We start from the raw sequence: 21,971 nt of genomic DNA on the forward strand, positions 1-21,971 counted from the left end.
ACACCTATCCAAAGAGTTAACTATTTAGATCAATTCATAAAGAGGAGGGATTAACATTCTTATTTCCCCTTGCCCATGCTACAGAAGATCAAGAGATGACTGCCCAATAGACTTTACACAAATAAAGGAAACTTCATTCAAGCATAAATAGACAGAATTCACTACAACTGAAGGACATGAAACCAAAACACTCAGGCTTTTAAAAGGAATGAGTAATTTCATGGCTCATACTAGTTAATGCAGCATAAAAGAAGGGTAATGAAATCTCAGATTGGGAAGAACTGAATTTATGCCCCTGGCATCAGCAGGAGTGCCTCCTTTATCCATATGTTCCACTGATTATTAACATTTCTGTGATTTTAAAAACAGGGGCCCGATTTCTTGTGCAGGATTGGCATTGGTCAATGGTATAACGTCTGCCACAAAAACTTTTCTCTATATTATTTCTGGAACAAAGCGTGTCCTTACTTTGGATGAGGTTAATGTGAGAAACAGATAAAGGCATTAAAAAATAAAGATTCAGCTTAATAGGGTCTGTCAGCTTCTCTCCCACGCACGCTCTCTGCCTCTCTTCCCTGGAGGCTAACAGTCTCCCCTCTCACGCGCTTCCTGCCTCTCTACCTGTAGCATCACCTACTATTCCAGCACCTGGGAAGGGAGAAATGTGAACAATGTATTTTTAGCAATGCTACCTCTCTTCTTCCAGACTGAAAGCACTGAGACTACAAAGTTGCCACTGCCTCTGCGCACCTTGTTTATAATGGGAGACTTTGCTGTAGATATGGAGGTGGAGAGCTGCTGCAAGCCCATGAGACAAAATAGTAGAGGGAGGTAAAAGGTGCCACCAGATGAATTATGTCTGTCCTTCTCTGCCCTCCCAACATTTACTGTTATAGACTAGGGAAGAAAGAGTGGGGGAGTGAGGATAACAAATTGAAGAAAAGGTATGGAGAAGCCTCTCAGTGCCTTTCCTGTCCTACCGCACATCGATCCACACAGGACTATGGCTTGTACTGAGCTGTCTTCTCCTCCCAGAGAGTAGTAGCACAAGCCGCTTTGTTTTCAAAGTCAACACAGAACAAGCCAGTTCATTTTTCTCCAGCGAGAGAACAAAGTATCAACAGCTATGTGAAAAGGGCTGATAGGAAGCTTTGAAGTGACAACTTGTTATAAAATTAATCAACAATCTTATGCCTATCATTCATTTCAATCACAGCAGATGACACCTCCTGCCAGAATTACGGAGTACATTTACAACAACAGCGTTGCTTAAAGGACACAATCAACTTAATGCTTGTTTTGTTTTCTTATAGCCTGACCGAATTCCAATTCAAAACAGGTAGTACATTGGATTTCAATTATCTGAAAAAAAAAAAAAAAAAAAGAGAGCTATCACCTTTGTGCTGCTTTAGCATAGTTCAAAAGCCCAGAGCCCAGAAACTACAGCCAGCCATGGGGCAACTCACCCCACCCTACCCTTCCTCCTCTTCTCACATGACTGGCATTCTCATCTCCACTGCTGCTGCCGCCCTTGAAACAATGCAAGAAAGTGATGCCATTGTGTCTTCCTATGATGACAAGGATGGAAAATAACTGTGTATAAAATACAATGGGGAGGAATAAGAGAAGGGAGGGGGGAGTTTTGTATTTATTCCTGCAGTTAATTGTTTCAGGTGCCATTTTAACTCTGTTTGGACACCCTCAGTTGGAAACATAAACACACATCAGGCAGCGAATCACCCTGTCAGAGATCCATCACAACACTCTCCTCTTCCTCTCCAGTCCCCTCTCAGAATAATACATATAAGCAAACACATATACTCATTAAAAATGAGTTACAACTTGATGTAAATCATATCCAGATTGCAGTTTCTGAGATCAGAGGCAAGAATGAAATTACTTATGCCAAGACTCAAATAGTTCACAACTTACGTCTCCACATGAGGAACACTATTTTCAGATGGCACACTTCAGGCTTCATTTGAAGAAGATATATTCATGATTAGTTTTTAATAAAGAACGAGCCATTCCAAGCCATCTCTTATTCAGCAGCACTTCTAAAAGCACTCACACAATACTGTTGTGAAGAAAGAGTGAAAGGCATTTTCTGTTTTCATTTTTACATTATTTCTTGAGCATACAAAGGACAATATGTGATGACAACTAAAGAGTTATTCTCTACTTTATTGTGGGAACACATTGTAAAATTAAAAACCATGAACAAATCTACAGAATAATTCAGTTTTCATATCAAACAGCTGCAGACCCTGTAACTGAAATAGTGTGTCTAAGGTTATAAATGAAAACTGTTCAGTATCATTCTTTGAGTGACAGATTAAATTCCTAATCCAGTTATGGTAATGGCCACATTTGTAGTTTAACATAAATTAAGAGCTTAATTATATTTGTGACTATTTTAAACAAAATAACACATTCCTTTGTACCTGTGAACGTAATTTATAGCAAAGCCACGTTCATTCTCCAAAACAATCTATTTTACGCTGCAGCACAATACTGCTCTAATGGTGTAATGTAATTCTTGTTGTAGAATGCGGAAAGAGTAGATTCACTGGTAGCACAGAGCTTTTGAAGATAAATGAAGATGCTATTCATTCAGGGGTAATTTCATCTTATAACTATATGAAAGATGTTTCACTCACAAACCGTACCTGTATGGCTTGGGATTTAAGCATGTTTTCAGCTACAATGCAATGCTGCTAGATTGATTATGTTGATACTGCATTTCTCATCATGAAGAATTCCAGCTTTTATTCTCTTTTAAAAAAAAAGAGATTGTCAGATTTTCATTTCAGTACGAAGCCTTTGTTCAAGACTCAGCAACAAGTTCAAATTTCTGCTAATGTTTTGTCTAGAGAAAAACCAAACCACAATTCATACACACACACACAAAAAAAAAAAAAAATCACAAATCTGTCGAGGGCAATTAATCATGCGTGATTTACACATTTATTTGATTACTTGTTGAAGTAAATAAGCAGTTGGTCTGTGTAACACAATTTTAAATTGCCCAAACATCCTTCTGTCATTCAGGACTAAGAACAGACAATTCTAAATGCACTTTCCTGGAATATATTAAGACCGTTTACAAGGACATCAATTTCACAAGCAATTAATACATATCTTAACATAATGAGCTGCAGGCTTTATAACCTCCGGATAGCTATAAGAATTTCCACAATCCTGAACATTTTAGGCAGCCTTTTAAGCAAGGCTCTGAGAGGACCTGCATAAAGATTTCAGAAGAATCTGTAATCACAGAGGCAGTCTCAACATCCACATTCCTCCTCCCAACAAGTTGGAACAGTGCACAGAGATGCTCTGCGCTGCCATTTGAGGCAAGAGGCCTGGCACAGCACAGCTGCATTAACCCCCTCCCTGCTATTCAGCCAACTACTTCCACCCAGGCACTGAACCTAAAGGCTTTACCTGCACCAGGCATCAATGGGGAGACGGGGCCTGGACAGGCTCTCTGCTTCAGGCTGAAACATACCCTCCTGGGGTACTTCACTTTTAATCCATTTAAAACTCCACTTTTCCCTCCTTGAAGTTGTGAAGTTGTTTTGTTATTGAAATATAGTTGTGTATTCGTTTCTGGGTTTTGGTGGCTTTTTTTACTCTAAGACTGATAATGCTGTATAATGGAAGCTGTACAATAAATAAATGAAGAATGGTTTTAACCATGAGTCACATTACCCAGGAGATGTATGTGTTTTCATTAACTTTAATGGGAACAGGGCTGAACTTCTAACAAGAAGAACACAGCCTTCATTCTACATACACCACTCTCTTTCCTATAGCTGGATAATCATCACTGATTAGTATTTTCCCTTGACTTTAATTCCTTTGCAGGGAAAATAAAACTTCATTCAATATCAAAATTTTACAGCCTCAGATCAAATGGGCTTCACTTTCAACAGGACTGTATAATACACTTCTTCAAGCTAACAAGGAGTGCAAACACCAAAACGTACCAGAGATAACGCACTAGATCATTTGAAGTTATGTTGCATTTTCAGCAAACATAAAGAATCTCAACCCAGTAAGAGACAAAGGACTTGTTAATTTAGTCTGTTTCCAGGAACAACAATGGTCAGAAGAGGAATTAAAAAACAAACAACAACAGCAAGAACAACACCCTATCAGAATCAGTAGAGACGTTCCACAAGATGAAAGGGAGGTGAGATTTCCCCTCTGCTCTGCTCTGGTGAGACCCCACCTGGAGTATTGCTTCCAGCTCTGGGGCCCCCAACATAGGAAAGATATGGATCTGTTGGACCGGGTCCAGAGGAGGGCCACAAAGATGATCCGAGGGCTGGAGCTCCTCTCCTGTGAGGACAGGCTGAGAGAGTTGGGATTGTGCAGCCTGCAGAAGAGAAGGCTCCGGGGAGACCTTATAGTGGTCTTCCAGTACCTAAGGGGGCCTACAGGAGAGCTGGGGAAGGACTTTTTACAAGGGCATGTAGTGATAGGACAAGGGGGAATGGCTTTAAACTGGAAGAAGGGAGATTTAGAATAGATATTAGGAAGAAATTTTTCACTCTGAGGGTGCTAAGGCACTGGAACAGGTTGCCCAGAGAAGTGGAAGTTCCATCCCTGGAGGTGTTCAAGGCCAGGCTGGATGGGGCTTTAAGCACCCTGTTCTGGTGGGAGGTGTCCCTGCCTATGGCAGGCGGGTTGGAACTAGATGAGCTTCAAGGTCCCTTCCAACCTAAACCATTCTATGATTCTATGATCTTTTGGTTGGTTTGGTTGGTTTTTAATTATTGCAGGCACCACCACAGTTACTCAGCAATTTCCAGAAGATTCTGTCTTCCCCTCTCTTATCTGACATGTAGCTGTAGTCAGGAGTCCAGATTTCATTGCACAATGAGAAGTCAGAAGTCCAATCATTATTAAAACAGCAAGACTCAATCAACTTCCTATGTTCAATCTGCAGCCCTCACTACTCATTAATTCAAACAAAATGCCTGCAATACTCTGGTACAGCTACACTGAGAGTAACTTGCTCTGCTGTCTGCAAGATCTGCTCTGTTGAAGAGAGGTACATGAAATGCCATCTGTATTGCTGAGTCGTCAATTTTAAAACAGTCAACTTTTACTCTCGCTAATTACTTACTATGGCATTGGATTTTATTTTTTATTTTAGATGCAGCTATCTGCATGTATGTCCTCCGAGAGCTATCCCAGAGCAGCATTATGAAGAGATGCTGTAAGGAGATTTTGAGAAAGGTCTGAAGGGCCAGTTGCAGCACATTTAGAGTCTTGCTGTGAATCATGTTCCTTAAAGATTTGAAGGTTGCTGACTCCACATGCTTGTACACATCAGATCAGAGGGACTCAAAATTCTGATGCGTTTTCACCACATGGAAGTTCGACAAGCCATGCACAAGCTCTGTTGATATTCATGTGCCCCAAATCAGTAACAGGGGGAAAAGGAATGGCAATAGTGGGAAAAAAGAGTCCCAGGTACCAGCTCCTACTTCCCCTCCTATCCCCCATTCCCATTTCTTCCTCCTCCTCAGGAAAAGAACACAACACACACACATACCCCCCCCCCCCCCAAAAAAAAAAAAAAAAAAAAAGACCAGCAAAAAGATATCCAGTGAAAAGATAAACAGGCTCTCATTAGAATAAAAAGTAAATTCTAAAACAGAGGAACTCAGCAATTTCCTTATGCAAAACACATAGATATATTTACAGTTTTCTGATCACTAAGCTAGTAATACACAGCTACAGATCCTAGTATCATTTCAAAATGCATCAAAGACACCAAGGCGAGCTATTCTTTCGCAGTCACAACCATGTTACACAGATTCTTCAAAATAGATATGATTCCCCAATACAAAATTGTTCTATAAAGTTTAAAATCAGATATCTACTAGAGCCATATTTATAGTCATGGCTACTATCAGCTGTCCAGCTAGAGAATATTGAAGAAAAACAAGCATTTTTAATATATTATAGTTAATTTATCATCTAAGTGACATGTGTAGGATAACAACGGACTGGAAAAAGTAAAGCAAAATGATGCATTAGAAAAGGAAATTTTAGGGTTATATTGTTGCTGCTTTTCTTTGCATTTTAAATACAAGCCACACCTATACATATTGTTAGATGGCAAGAAAATTCAGGAGAACCCCAACAAATACAGTTGCTGGAGTAAAAAGGAACACTGAGGTGAAGTGTGCAATAAAAACACTTATTTGCATTAATGTGAGGCACAATATAAAACACAATGCCCAAACAAACAAACTGCCTCATTTATTTAGTATATCAAAGATGACTCATCTTTCCAGCAAAGGATAAAGGTAACTTCTTGCTGTGATAGAATCTACTCTTAGAGGTATTTCCTAGATTGCCAGACTAGAAGGAAAAAAGAGATCCTGGAAGTAGTACCCTGATCAAATGATCCTAACCTTTTTACTGGTAGTGTCAGTTACACTCTCCAAGTGTCCCATTTTGGCTAAATGACACATCACCTTTTTGCATAGCCCTCAAAGATTGCTTGCTCTAGCTGCTGTGAGCTAGACCACACACCAAAAGCAAGAAGCAGGGGAACAGTGCAACTCCCTCCTACACAAAGCAGCAGCAAAGTTGCTTTTAAGAACAAGAACCTTACAGACATCCTGCTCACGACCACTTCTGACAGCCAGGCCCTCTCTACTAATGGGCAAAACATCCCCTCGAGATTTGGGGTTACAGAACCTAACAGGTTAATGGAGCTTACGCGGACTTCACACCACAGAGGTGCTTTTAAGTCAATTACAGATGCAAGTTTGTCAATTATATGGACTATTTCTAAAAACCACATTGGATCTCAGCTCTGTATACGATGAAATTGAGAAAACCTATCAGAGACATAGAGAGACTTGATGCTCACAGCATGAAGCAAATATGCCTCAAGTTTGGGGCAGTATTAGCTTTGAGAATTAAATAACCAGCAAGCACCATGCAAGATGTTACAAGAGGAACTAGCATACCAAGTGAAAAAAAGATGGGAACCATGTACAATTCCCAGAGTAGGCAGGCAAGCAGATACTATACAAGCATAGACCAATATAAATATGGGTACAAGCAGCAGCACTCTACACAGAACTCTCAAAATCCTCATGCCCTTTAGGCTCTGGTACTTCAATGTAAAGCACATCAGATGGAGGAAATAAGTCAGTGATTTTGACAGAAATACTTCTTAAATTATTCATTTAGCTAAATACAGTTACTTTAGCTAGACACCAATCATTCAAAAAATAAAATGAAATTAACATTTTTAGTTTATAAAAGATGACATTTTACCTGAACAGCAAGTGAAGATGCATTATCAGAAAGCAAAATTTGTTCCTCTGTTGAAAGAAAAAAAAAAAAAAACCCACACAATTACAAAAAACAGTGCCCATATAGCTACTGACCTGTAACTGTAAGTCATTCTGGGTTGCATTTCTCATGCATAAAACAAGGAGCACATATATAATTACTATGCAGCTGGACTAGAAAACCTGTGATATGAATATTAAAAAAAGAAAGAGAAAACAAAAAAGAATACCAGGAATATTTCTCCTGCAAATGCAATTGCATTTATCATACATTACCAACAATGTACAATAAAAAATGCTCACAACTAAAAAACAATGCTTGAGTTTTATGCCAATTACTCTTCTTCTAATCAAAGTTAAATAAAACCCCATCTTCATAACTCCTCTGGCTAAAAAGTAAAAGCATTCAGAAACCTATAAAAGCGGCTTGCAGTTAATATTGCACACTATGTCTAGGTCTGTCACACAAAAGAAAGATGACAAGTTCACTGCAATAAAAATTCCATGCTTAGAAGACTAGGGCTGCTACCTATTAGTCTTCATTACTTTGCAGTCTTCTGACAACTGTAGCAGGCTGCTGAGCCCCAAATGGGGGCCATAATGTGATCTGATGATATATGAAGAGCTGCTAAAGGGAGCCTGAACCATCCTAGCCTATACATTTTAACAGTTCCTTTTTACTGAGAGCCCACTTTACCACAAGACTTCAAAAATCTGCTGCCTCAGCTATTGGTGCAGTAAATCTGCCAACTGTGCCTGCAACCACATCATTTTACACTGCCTACAGCAGCCAATATAATGAGTCAATAATAAACCAAGGACCTTATAGGCCATGAATAGCTGGTTTATACTGGCAGATGCAAGCGTAGCTAAAACCTCTGACCAGACAAACAATACAAAGGACTCTTTTAACAGTTTCTGTGCTTCCTTGCAGTTAATTATCTTACTGCATATTTAATCTGTTTTCTAAAAATAAAGTAACTATTAATTGCAAAAACCAGTATACCCACCCTTCAGTTGTTGATACAATGCAGCATTTTCAGGCCAAGGCTCTGCGGCTGTGGAAAGAAGATGAACTAATTAAGCAAGCCAAAAAACGATGTGCCTGTAGATGCTAACTGAACACAAACGTTACCTAGAGCAGGAACTCAAACTGCAAAGACACTGATGCAAGATTTAACCTGCCCTAAAAACATCCCACTGTCATTTTCTTCTCCTGCTCTTCTCTCCTGCCCACAGAAGGACAACACAGAGCAGAAAACTAAGTCCCAAAATTTAATGTTGCAAGAAAAGGTAAAATTCAAGCTACATTACAGAATGGCCTTGTAATTCTCAAGCAGCTAAAGCAGCTATTTTCCCTCCACCGTAGAGATATCCTTATGCACATTCCCATCACAATTCTGGCCACCCTCAAGAGCAATTATTTATTAAGATACTAAACAAAGAATTCGGAAAAGAACAGAACAAGACCCAGAGGAAAGAGCACAACCCTCCAAAACAAGTGTGAAGAACTCTTTGGGGAAACAGAAAAGCTTTCTGCCTTTTAAAGTTGTGTACTCACTGGTCCGATACAATATGCACAAAGCCAGGTGCTCAGGCATGTCAGAAACCTACCCACCAGGATGACTGGGACTACCTACTGCTTTAAATGATGTACTGGTCAACCCTAAAATGGCAATGTCGATATGCATTAAAAAAAACTGCATCGTCACTCGTTCAAAACAGTTCAACAGGTTTTTTTTTAAAAAAAAGGCAAAGAAATAAAAGACAATCACATCTTCCAGTTGAGAACCATTGCACTTAATCAATCATACACCACTTGAATTTATGGGAAGGCAAAAATAATAATGAATACTGATTTACTGTTAATGGCAGCATTAAGATAACAGGTCATCACATTGTTTTATCTCCATTACATTCCCTGTTAACATCTGATTAAAAAATCTATTTTTAAATACCAATTCAAACCTTGTGTTCTACCCAAACTAGCTATTTGTAAACAAAATTAATGCTCTAATCACATAGTATTTTTTTAAAAGCAATAATGTATCTAAATAACTATGTGTGGTTCAAACAGAAATACGCCTCTGGCTTCAGTAAGGTCCTTCTTTGTGTCCTTGCCCTCAGAACTCAAAGAAAAAATGCACAATTTTCTAACGATCATTCTTTTTGTATACTCATGAAGTATTAATTTTTATGGAAGTCAAATAGAACTTTAAAGTTTATAACACTGTACACAGTTTTGCAAAGGTCACTACCTCTAACGTTAAGGCACAGAGCCTATCAAAGCTATACTAGTATGGGCATGAGAAAGCAACTAATCACATTTAAGTGTCATGAAAAAATGTTTTATGTTTTATTATAGCAGTTATTGGTTTTACACCCCTCCATTAAAGTTTTGCCCTGGAGTAAAAATTCTTGAGGTGGAAGTACACTTACTTCTTTAAATAAAAAGAGACTAAGATAGTGTCTCAGGTACTACAGCCTTAACTGTTTAAAATAATTTATCTAACATACATTTCTTCAGGTCCACCGAAGTCTTGCAAGAGCAAACGGAATGAGGAAATTAAAAATGTTATTACTATACTTTAACAAACTTAGCTGGGCTGGACTCTGAGATACTTACAGAGGTAACTAAGTCACGAAGGTACGCTGACCTCATGAATACTCCAGCCAACCAGTGAAAACATCCTTTTTACATGCCCAAAATGGTATGGAGGACTTCGAATTGCACAGGCCCACTTCTACTAAAAATTTTTGCCAGATCCTCTTCAGTCTGAAATGTCAGATTTATATCTAATTCTTGGACTCCAGCCCAAAAAGGAAGTAGCCTACTTTAACACAAACGTGTGACTGAAATATTTCAGGCCCACAAAAATCAAGTGAACATTTCATTTTCCAACAAAAGAGCTAGGTATATTTCAAGAAATTCAAACACTAATTCCAGTCTGATCTTGGCACTAAGCTATATGCAGTTGTGGAGATATATATACATACATATATATAACAGCTTCTTGTAACACAGAATCCAAAACTACACCACTGCTAAGGCATGCCACATCCATGCTACAAATGAAAACACAAGTTGAATATTTTTTGTAACTAGTTTCCCTTGAATTTTCCTTCCACATTCTACTGATCACATACAGATTTTCATGAACCATATCTGCTGACCCTAATTTTGTTAGTCATTATATGGAGTCTTTATCCCTCAGTCTTAGTATAAGCAGGAGCACACACCCAACTTAAAGGAAGAAAAGGACAAGGGTAGTTTAAAATCTTTGCGTTCATTCATTCACAGTTTGGTTGTGTACTAATATATGTCTTTCGACACGTAAATGAAGGGAAAACAAACTGCCACATGAAAATCTCAGCCTTCGTTACTAGTACACCTTAAAATCCAAATTTCAGCAATTCTAAGAAAATTAATTAACAATACCCCCTGCACTTGGCACCTGAGAGTCTCCAGATGCAGGTCACAATTTTGACCATGTTGGGATGAGGTGGACACATGCTCACAAGCCTTGAACTGAGGCCTTCAGTTCTTTACACACAGACCAGGTAAAAGGCAATTGGTTTTGCTAGCACAGTACAGGCTGGATTTTAAAATAATCAACTTCACAATAAGATTCACTTATTATTACTCATGTCCCAGAAAAAATACTCTGCAGCATATATACACAAGGTATATACACAAAGCCTGCGCAATTCTCCAGAATCAAAGAATTAAATACCTACTCACTATCTGTCCCGTATCTTTCAATTTCTACTCATTCTTCTTCTCCCAAGATGTTTAGAATATGAAATATTTTTTTCTGATGGAGCAAGAAGTTTAAATACACACTGCTACATGAGAGGTACGGGTTCGTAAGGTGCCAGCTAAATTAAAATATCAGCTCCCAAGGCGCCTTCAATTAGTTGTAATGTGAAAACATGCAACTAAGGGAGACCAGAACCGCACCGAGGGAAGAGAGGAGGAAGAATCACTGAAGGGATGTCACATGCCTCCACAAGAGGAGAAAGTGTGTAACATCTTTAATGTACGGCAATGACTCTTGCCTTATGAATGTAGGTGAAGACATAATTTGTAGAATAATAGGCACTAATATTACACGCTGCTTCAGTTCTGTCATATTTCCAATCCATCAAGTTGATTAATGCTATAATAACTCCTCACAAACTTATCATTTGTGCACTAATGAAGTCAAATCCAGTTTATCCTTCGGCAACTATAATCTTCTGGTCGGTAGATGTTCGTTTCCCTGCTAACCACAGCTACTGTGGTGCTAGGTATATGAAGAGAAAATTAACAAATGTGATGTCAATTCAGTTTCAGAAGCTTTCAACACAGAATCACATTTATGTCTTAGATCCTACGCAACAGACATTTTTACCATTAGCTGCTCACAGGATGAAATAACTGCCTGGAAGTATGCCCTACAGGAATAGCTTCTCTACTTATCTTAGAAATAAGGAACTATTTGGTTCTTCCTTCTGCCTCCATAATCAGAGGAATTACTATTGTGTGGTTTTCAATGGGTCTGTCTCTCAGGCTTGCAGTCTTTAGTAAAAGTTGTTTTCCCACCCTACTGAAACTTTTCCCATGCTTAAAGGATTCAAATATTTAGTCTTTTATGTGGATTGTCTGCTGTTTGTTTAGGACAATCAAACCTCATACTGTTGTCTTTCCGTACTTCTCCCCTTACCACACTGCTTGTTATAATGCCAGTTACAGGAAAACAACCATCTGCAGGATCAGTCCTCCCTGTTAGGTTTGTCTGAAATGAGCTTTGAGTTCAAAAGTAACTGGGAAGTGAGAATTAAAGGGAGATGGACACACAAAGCATCACTACATAAGTTTTCTTATCCTAGAAGTTGAGAATTTGGCAGATGCAGCACAACAGCCGAAGAAGTCAAATGGCAAACAGACCACCTACATAAAATCTTCTTTGATTTTGTGGATGACTAAAAACACATGAAAACTTCACTAAGCTCAACATGTTTGTTAGTCAAAATGTTTTACTTATTAACAGTTTAGCATAGAAAATGCAGATTTCAAAGTGTTAACGGGGTTCTTAAGTGTCAAATTAGACTTTTAGAAGAAAATTCTGTGAACTACTGTACTGCATGTTCCCAGTGAAGTTTTAATTACTCAGGTTTGTAACTATCTATTAAAACAGATTCCTAGACTCCTCACCTGTCATGTCAGAGAATGACTTAGAATATACATCATTTCTGCTCTTGCAAAAAAAACTTCCAAAACACAGAATGAGGCATGACAGTCACGTCAAATTCTTTGCCACTAAAAATGTAATGCATTAGATGCGTTTTTTCAGATTTTGTGATGAAATGTTCTACTTGAGCAACATTAAGGCCAGAGACAGATATTCAATTAGTGTTTTGATTTCAGTGTTTCCAGATGTTTCAGACTATCAATTCAATAATAAGACTTTATCCACCCAAATATTTAGGGGACAGCAAGAGAGAAGAATGCACATGTGCTGTAAGAAGAGACACTTGAGACCACTGGACCCCACTATCAGCAGGGGATCAGCAGCTCACCTGAGGCCTCTGCACAGGCCAGCTCAAACTAATGCTCTCAAAACAGGACATACTATACTTGCACAGAGGTGAATTTTAGTTCGAAGAATGGGAGGCTGCAATAATATTCCCCCAGTGAAGTCTGTGCAAGAGGAAGCACCACATTCCCAAGACACTCCGCAGTGCCTCAGCCCCACCAATTCCTTGTCCAGGCTGTTCAGAGTCTTTACATGAGTGTACAAAACTCGGTTTCAACTCCTACACTCTGAATTACTGGAAAACTATTCATCCTGTGTCAGTGCTGCCTGGATGGATGGGGGGAAACAGACATTTTCATCCACCGTCCCCAAGCAGCTTCACAATGATGAAAGAGCTGTAATGAAATAAATGGTTTACAGTTATGCCTTTAATCCTATTACTTAAAAAAAAAAAAAAAAAAGAGAGACTGACTGTGAAAATGAGAAGACATGAAATACTTTGCATGTTAAATTGTGGAATATGCTAAACAATAATTTAGCAGTTTCAGCGGTCTAGTGCTAATAGCCAGTTTCAAGCAGTAGGGTACGTGGTGTGGTTTGCCCTTCTAGTCTGCCACCCATTTAGCACACTTGCTGTCAGGCTGCAGCATTCTTGAATATCGGGCACACACAGACGCCAGAGACCTCTGGACCCAGGCATCAAGATGTTCCCTCCTGCATGGGAAATTAAGTTATCAACAGGTTAAAAGTTTTTCTACAAAAACACTCAACTTGAAATTAGGCTGTTCCCAGCTCTTAGCAATACCATAGAATTTCAGTGGGACAAGAACATTTTTGGAAGGCAATGCAGATAGAAATAATTTTCTGTTACAAAATTAGCCTATGCCTAATAAGAAACAAGGCTAAAGAATTAACAGCAAATTTTACTAGCCTGTTGAGTATTTCTCAAGTACTGAAACTATACAGTGAGAAGTAAATCAAGACAAACTCTGCCCCAAATCTCCTATAAACTAAAATCTACTGAATTCTCAGTATGCCGGCAATTGATCCTTTGATATCTTCTTTCCGCTTCTGTAAATGAAGTACTCAGTTGACTAACAATCTCTTCGATGTACTTCACTGTGTGCTGTTCTGTAGGTGAAGATAGGGCCTGGCCCAGGAACATTTGATCTTCTCAGAGCAATTTCCTGAAACATTAAGAAGTTTACGGATCGTACAGAAATAAAGACAACTACTTCACTGAAGTCACCACATTTGCATAGATCAGTTTCCATTCTGTTATATTCTTCTTAAAAACTTTTATATTAAACTTGCACAAAAAGGAGGAACACTAAAACATCTGTATTTACCAGTTTAGTTCACATGGCATTAAAGGCCTGTTAAAACAGCCAAGAGGCAAGATATCCTCTATTAAAACCAAAAAAAGTTGGCACTAATTTGAATCACTGTATTGCAATATTACAGCTGGAGAGATTAACTTACACATTATTTCCACATAGTTTCCTTCAGCCTCTCCCTAGGTACAAATTTGATTAAATTATAATGAGATACCTCCAAACTGTTTTCTCACAAGAGTAAACACTAAAAAGAAATTTAGTCTTACATCTGGGCAACATGCACATCCAACAACATTACTTACAAGTCTCCAAACATTATGCAGCAAACATCATAACAATCAACAGGAAAACCCTTTCTGGTTTCCCAAGACGAGTGCTACGGGGGAACTGCTGCTCACTATGTTCTAGATGTAATAACCCAAAGAAAACCACACTGATTGCTATCCCACAGACTCCAGAAGGAAAGGGGATTACTAGCCGCTTGATGTCAAGATGCAACAAAAAAGAGGTATATAATCACTTCATTCTCTTTTCATGATACAAATCAGTCATATCTGCAAGTAGCAATATATTGTTTAAAAAGAAAACGCCAGGAATTGATGTGTTTCCAAATCCTTATTACAGGAGGTAAGTGGAGGGGTGTATTTTGCTTAATACAGTGAAGCTGCAGCCACTTTGGAACCAAAGCAGTTAAAAATATACATCTCGTAAATTAACAGTGATCAATAAAGGAAGTATGAGAAAGTTGTGAATTAGCTGCCTTAAGACCCACCAGTCCAACCCACCCACACTGAGTATGGATCAATTTCATGTAATTGGCCTGATCCTGTAAACTAAAAAGGGCCAAGAAAAAATGACAGCATCAGCAACTCCCTGGCTCTGCTGACAAAGGACCAAGAAGTGTTTCATAGTGCCTTGCCAAATGAAAACCGACTTTCACATAAGTTAAACAGTATGCATTAAATCATGTATCAAATAATTACATCATTTGCTTAAATCCATCCCAGGCCTCCTTCGTAGAGATATTACAATTCAGATAAATCATGACTGTTCAGTAATTATTGATCAAGCAGACTGTCAACGTAAAGACTTAATCTCAGCAGCAATTCTCAAACTTGAGTTTCCTGTGGCTGCACCGCTAAGAGAGTCTGTGTGTGACATTACTGCAGCAGCCATTTAGCATGACATAATATGCTTCTTCACCCTCCAAGCAAGCTATTAATTGCATGTATTTAAGCATTAGTCCAATTCTGTTACTGTCTTTGAGTTGACTTTCCAGAGCATGCACATCTGCGGTTCAGTCCTCTAGGGTACTCAGTGCTCTCACTGCTAGGGGAAGCCACAGGAGGGAGATCGCTCAGCATCTCCGTGCTTGCAGAATCACGCCTCCATCAGAAGACAAGGCCAAAAAATCTCAATAAAATCAAATCCATAAACAAAAGTTGTTCCTAAATCAACATCTGGATTTCTTCAGAAAAAAATCAGACAGTGAGCCAGCTAAATGATCTCAAAAGATCTATTTATAAAGTCCTGACAAGCTGGAGCTATTTTACTTATTCCTGATATTCAGCATAAATGTTTCATCTCAAAGAAGCTCTGTAATTCTTAATTATAGCTTTTTATAGATCTCTAAATCAATCTCTTCCCTTTGTGCTACTTAAGTCCCTTGCTCCTCTTTGGTCCTGACTCAAGAAGTGAAACCTCAAGCACAGGAGCTGTGAAGATTAGGACAGTGGTGGTATAAAACTCATGAATGCCTTAAGTGCCTTACTGGACAAGGACATTTCTTAGCCATGTTATCCACATTTGTATACTTTAAATCAGTCCTCTGAAAGCTCTCTTAGATTGAAATCCTCTCTTCTCTGTGGTAGTCTGAATTCCTCCTCCCCTAAATGTTTGGCTGAACACCACTTCTGTTAAGTGCCCCAAGGAGCTCCCTGCTTTCTCATCTACAGCACCCCTACTCTGATCCATGATGGAGATCCTACAGATCTGTCCTGCCAGACAGGACCTCAATATCCTGTACTGGCTCCAAAAGCTGCTCCCCCCACACACAGTTCCTGCTCACCCAGCCCTGGCCCCTCTGGCCCTTCCTTAAGGCTCTCCTTCATTTTCTCTTTCCTATCTCACCCACAGCCCTGAGTGCAGCAGTACTAGGAGATACAAAGTGTTGACAACAGACACTCTCTGTGCCAGAGTCTTGCAAAGGCACAAGAAGAGCCAAGATCTCAGAGCTCTGCAGGGTAGAAAGGCAAACAGTTAGCATTGCTGCAGTCAGCCAGCCACGCACTGCAAACGGTAAGGGGGAAGATACTACTTTAGGGCTCAGTCTTTAAGTCAGCTCAAAACAGACAATGGTATTTGCAGTAGCACCTCTCAGGCTCTTCCTCACCTCTGGGCAACACTGCAGACTCCCTGCTTCAAAATCTGAAAACATTTATTGTGTTCTCTTAATCATATCCTCACCATCTACCTCATTTCTTTCCCAAGGCTTTCAGTCAACACACTCCAATGCATCCAGTTTCTCCAATATGGCATTCAAATGCAAAGAAAATACACTTGCAGTTGGACTTTAAAGCCAATGTAATGCTTGCATCTCTGTCAAGAACTTTCAATTTTATAATGCAACAGCTAGACGGCAGAATTGTTAAAAATTCCCATCTCTCAGCATTTTTACTTTCCAACTCAGTATGCACATTTCAGTCTTTCAGTTGGGCTTTTTCCCCCCTAAATGAGACTGGTATCAATTTTTCCTGCATTCTTTGCAGCCCCATTGTAATTGTTTCCTTTGATGTTTCCAATCCTTCCGACCCATTTCATAGGTTTTACTATCACACGTACCTTCTTCCAGTTTGTACTAAAGCATTCGTGTTCACATTACATCTATGTTGTCTTCTTAATAACTAAAGACCAGAATTTAAAAATAATAAAAATTAAAATTTCAGAACCTGGTGTGGACTTTCTCTCCGTCCTCCCCATGGCTTGCATGCACCTGCAGTTTCTCACTGACTTTCAAGAGGGACAGCTGAAAATGCCCAACAACGCAGCAACATGAGACGCCTGTTCAACTAGACCAAAGGAGGACAGCAACCAAGCTCCTTCATTTATTCTTGTTTTGAAAAGGAAGCAGCTCACAGGGTCTAAACCTACCGGAAGAGACCAGGTTAGTGCCTGGGGACAGTCAGAGAACAGAACATCCAAGGACCAGAGAGACAGAAGGAGTGAGAAAGAGAAGAAAAATCTGGTTCCTCTCCAAAGTCATTTTTCTGTGACCTCTCGTGAGCTGAACAGTGAGATTCCTAAACAGCACTCATACCCGAATCATTCTACAACTGATTAAAGTTCACTTGCAAATCAAACTGGACAACATCAAAACAAGTGTTACTTTTCATTTACTAATTTTGTTACCATTATTTCTAGAGCAATCTAATTTCTGGCACGAGAAAAGAAGATACTACTTTAGCAGAAAACATATAACAATGAAATGCTGATTAGAGAAAGACTGCTTAGTCTTAATGGAGCCAGAAACAACTATAGAAGCATACTCTATTATAAACTGTAATTATATTGCGTCTTAAAAACACAAAATAAAAATATCTCAAAATGAAATATGTACTGTACTAGAACAACTGTGAAAGTCATTTTCCCCAACCTAAAAAAAAAAAAATTAGATGGGCAATCCACTCCAGGGGTTGGTCCAAATCAAGTCATAAAACATTTGTGTCTGAGTACAAATTGGCAAGAGCAGCGTAAGAGACTTGTTTATCAAAACTGAACAAGAATTAAAGGGATTCCTTTCCGTTTGACTACCAAAAAAGCACATGTAAAAGAACACTGCAAGATAAAATCACAGAGCCTGACAAATTTAGTATTTTCAAATCACCTCTTTTTGACTACAAGCATCTCTGTAGCAGGCTTAAACAATCTGCATGCACTACAGACAACCTATTATTAAGCAAGAATAACTATTTTTTTTTCACTTTACACGTACAAGAAATTTTAACATTTACCTATGCACATTTCGATGCACAAAATGCATACTCGGTTTAAATTTTATGTCTTTATGTGCAGGAACAATTTAGGTGGTCAAGTTTCATTCCCTCTGTATTTGTTCTCAACTAAATTGCAGCTTGTCTCAATACATAAAACATGCACGTCAGAGATTTATTTTTGCTCTGGCGTGTCTCACTGGAGGTAGACTCACTAAGAATGTAAAATATCTAAAGGCAGAAGGGCATCTGTTTTTCAAACTGCATTCATTTCCCTTAGTATTATAACTAGCCTAAGACCCCTGGACGTAACTCAATGGCAATAAACAGAAGTAATTTTCCAGAGATCAAAGGACAAACAAGGATATTATTTTCTCTCTTTTTGATCACTGATTTAAAACTGTTTTGGGAAAAAAAGGAAAGCATATTGAGTAATTTAGTGATCAGTTAAATATCTTTTCAACAATTTTTTATAGATTATTTGAGCAGTCAGCTTCTCACAACTACTAGAGTTAGAAAGATTAATGTTCTGGACCACTTGAGAGCTGGCACTCTAATTCTTCTTACAGTATAAACACTCATTTCCTATCCTGTTAATATGTGATTGATGCTGAGCTACTCTAAACAAATTCTCTACCATATTATCCAATTAATATTTTCTACAGTTCAGAAATAGATGATTTAAAACGTGACATAACATGCTTGCAATTCATGAAGCTATGGAAATATTTATTTATTATTCCTTGAGATACAGCATCAACCTCTTTATATTTCTGAATAAGCAAACAGTTGAATGGCACTAAAGCAAGTGTCTTATTCCACTTAAGTGATTTAGTCATCATTTTGTATTTAAACATCAGTGCATTACTGCAGCAGGCTATGCTTAGCATGTTCAAGTGAATGCATGATACACAGAGAGGGTGCTGAATTACTGCAGCAGTGCAACCAGGCCGAGCAACTGAAGGTCATCAAATGGCTGAGGTTGGAACGCACTTCTGGAGGTCCAGGGTTGGCTGCAGCAGGTTGCCCAGGGCCTTCTCCAGTTGGGTGCTGAGCATCTCCAGGCATCTCCACAACTACTCTAAGCAACCTGCTCCAATGTTAAACCATCCTCACAGTAAAAAAAAAAAAAAAAAAAGTTTTTCTTACATTCAGATGGTATTTTCTGTTTCAGTTTGTGCCGAGACAGTGAATAGACACGTCAGAAGTGAATGCATAAGATGCAAGAAAGGTGAAGATAGGCAGTACTTTAAAAAAAAAAATTCTAATACATACACAAGCAAGTCAGTATGCAAAAGAAAGTTATAACCCTCTTCTCTACTAAAACCCTCCCCGTAGCTTTTAAAACATTTCTAGAAAACAAACTATGCTGGGATGATTGTCTTTAAACACTTGCATGCAAAGATGCATTCATAGATGTTGTATCTCAGAGCAGCAGTAGTTCATTGCAACTGCCATGACAAAGTGACTGTCTTCATGAACAGGACCCTCAATGACAAGCCAATGAAATTTCATTTTTATGGATGTGGAAAAAAATCTCAATCATTCTTACATTTCCACCCATACGTAACAGAAAGGCAGTATTCACAACCACAGATACGGGGATAAGATGCTATTTAAAAAAGTGTCATGGTTAGGTGGTATTTTTTCCTTGCAGATACACCGTTTTTCTTCCTCGCAAATATTCTTACATTTGTGGGACATTCATATCTTCTTGGTACCAGAATGAAATATTCTCTGTGTCTGTGCAATGTCTCAGGAAATCTAGAAGTGTGGTGAGCGTTGGCCAAGATCCCACATAACTTACTTTTTTTTCCCCTTGAAAAATCTTCCATATGAACAAATTGAGTGATTTTGCCATTATTTAGTTTCAGTCTGGGACTGGTAAGACAAGCTAGGAAGGCCACAACCCACTGGCAAAGTTATTTTTAATTTTCAAGGCAGGTAACTGCTTTTGACACTGATTCGCATTTGGGAAAGCAAAGGCAATGTCATAATTTTGTTTTAAAGAATGATTCGGTGGGCAGGTCTGCAACAAGGATTTGTACAGTACCTTGAGTCACAGTAAGTAGCTGCACATCCAGCAGAAGTACAAGATTAATAAAATAAGCACCAACCATTTCTGCTCTGCAAAAACAGAGGAGCATTGCCAGTATTTTTCTATTAGATGCCTACATATTACTTTACCAATAAAAAGAAAGTGAGCATCACTTAACCTGTGACTGACAGGTAAAAGATGAAGTGCTACTGTTTTAAGCTTATTAAATTGTAGGAGGGTCCAGAGCAGCTCTGATGCCCTTAAAGCACCACCTTAATAGTACAATTGTTAACACAAGAGTCTGAGACTAGTATAAGCAGCATGCAACTACGCCGAAGGGTAGGCAAGAATCTCTCCAGAAACAGCAGAAGAACGCTTCAGCAATGAGGAAAAGAGCCAGCTGTTGCAGATCTTTGTCTTCTTGTTTCCAGTTTTTCAAACACACATTTTCCTTACACTATACTTAATCTGGATCTGTCACTGCTGTATTCCACAACAATTTCCTTGTTTAGTGGGAAGTTGTTGCAAAAAAAAAAAAAAAAAACACTTTCAAGAAGAAAGCAACAAGATGCCTACATACAGTATAGTTTTGAGTTTGTATTTGTAATTCAAAAAAAAAGTAAATATCAGCAAGCTGTCACTCTAGAATATTCATAAAGGTCACAGAGCAGAGGAACGCAGCAGAATCAACACCTACTCACATAAGTCATTATCCTTGTGTTTCACAATATAAACAAAATATACTGAAGAGATTATAATAACTAGTAAATAGTCACGATCAGCAGTGCTTCATGCCACATTCTCCACATCCTGAGGGTGCAGCGCTCCGGCCCTCAGAACATAAGCATGGCTTGTGCTAACATCTGTCAATTAACAAATGCCAACCCAAGACCCCACCACCACTTTCAAGCTTGTCTATGGGTACCTCTACTCACCCAGATTCAAGATCCACCACCTTCACTTTACCTAGCAGTTAGGGGCAAGCCTGCTCTGGAAACTGTACATTCATAGTAGAGAATCCAACTCAGACTCTTACATTGGGGCCCCTACCAAATGACAGAAGACCCAGCTGCTTGAACAAAACACTGGTTTCCTCCTCACCAGGTCAGTAGCAATTAAAATGCTGTTTCCTTGCAGTATTTATTGCTCATGAGCTTGTGTAGCAACAAGGAACCAGGAACAGAGAATAACAAGTAAGGAGAAACTGGCCAATGCACTGATTTTCAGCATGCAACATACTAAATGTATTTTCAACTTCCAAGCCAAGAATTATGCAAGGTGTGGGTTTTTTTTTTCCCTCAGAGCAGATTAATATCATTTTGTGCTAAATAACTCCACAGTGATACACATTGCTGTTCCAGGACACGGCTCACGTCCAGCTGCAGTAGACCAGAAGAGCACTAACCAAGTAGCAAAGGTACCCCTGCATTTCTCAGCTTCACAAGAGCAACATAAGAAACACGGCACGCGCCCGTGGGGAGCAGGGAGAGGATGGCACCGCACTGAGCTCTCCCACAGAGCGGGACTCAACTCCAGCTGCTGAAATTATACGTAGAATGTGGGGTTTTTTTGGACCACTGAAGAAAAGTAAACCGTTCTAAAGACAGAGAAGTTAATCAATCGAAGCAAAGACGCGCCCTAGCACCGCTAGGGGTTAAGACCCCATAAAGGAGGGGCCCCGGTGAACCTGCCCCGCTGGGCCCTGTGGGGAGCCGGGCAGGGTGACCTGCCCTCACCTCGGAGCGCCCGGCGGGGAC

The 21,971-nt window shown here is 39.1% G+C and overlaps 1 protein-coding gene across 1 annotated transcript in view; it reads right to left on the bottom strand.

Annotated features, from left to right (window-relative positions):
* Positions 1 to 21,971, bottom strand: part of MTX2 (metaxin 2) — a 60,078-nt gene that overhangs the window by 13,727 nt on the left and 24,380 nt on the right. Inside the window, exons 3-4 of the mRNA XM_009894631.1 lie at positions 8,342 to 8,389; positions 7,315 to 7,361 (exon numbers count right to left, since the gene is read on the bottom strand). Coding sequence (XP_009892933.1) covers positions 7,315 to 7,361; positions 8,342 to 8,389 — 95 coding nt within the window. The remainder of the gene's footprint in view (positions 1 to 7,314; positions 7,362 to 8,341; positions 8,390 to 21,971) is intronic.

Source organism: Charadrius vociferus, unplaced genomic scaffold (assembly GCF_000708025.1).
Source record: "Charadrius vociferus isolate BGI_N301 unplaced genomic scaffold, ASM70802v2 scaffold161, whole genome shotgun sequence".
Lineage (NCBI taxonomy): Eukaryota > Metazoa > Chordata > Aves > Charadriiformes > Charadriidae > Charadrius > Charadrius vociferus.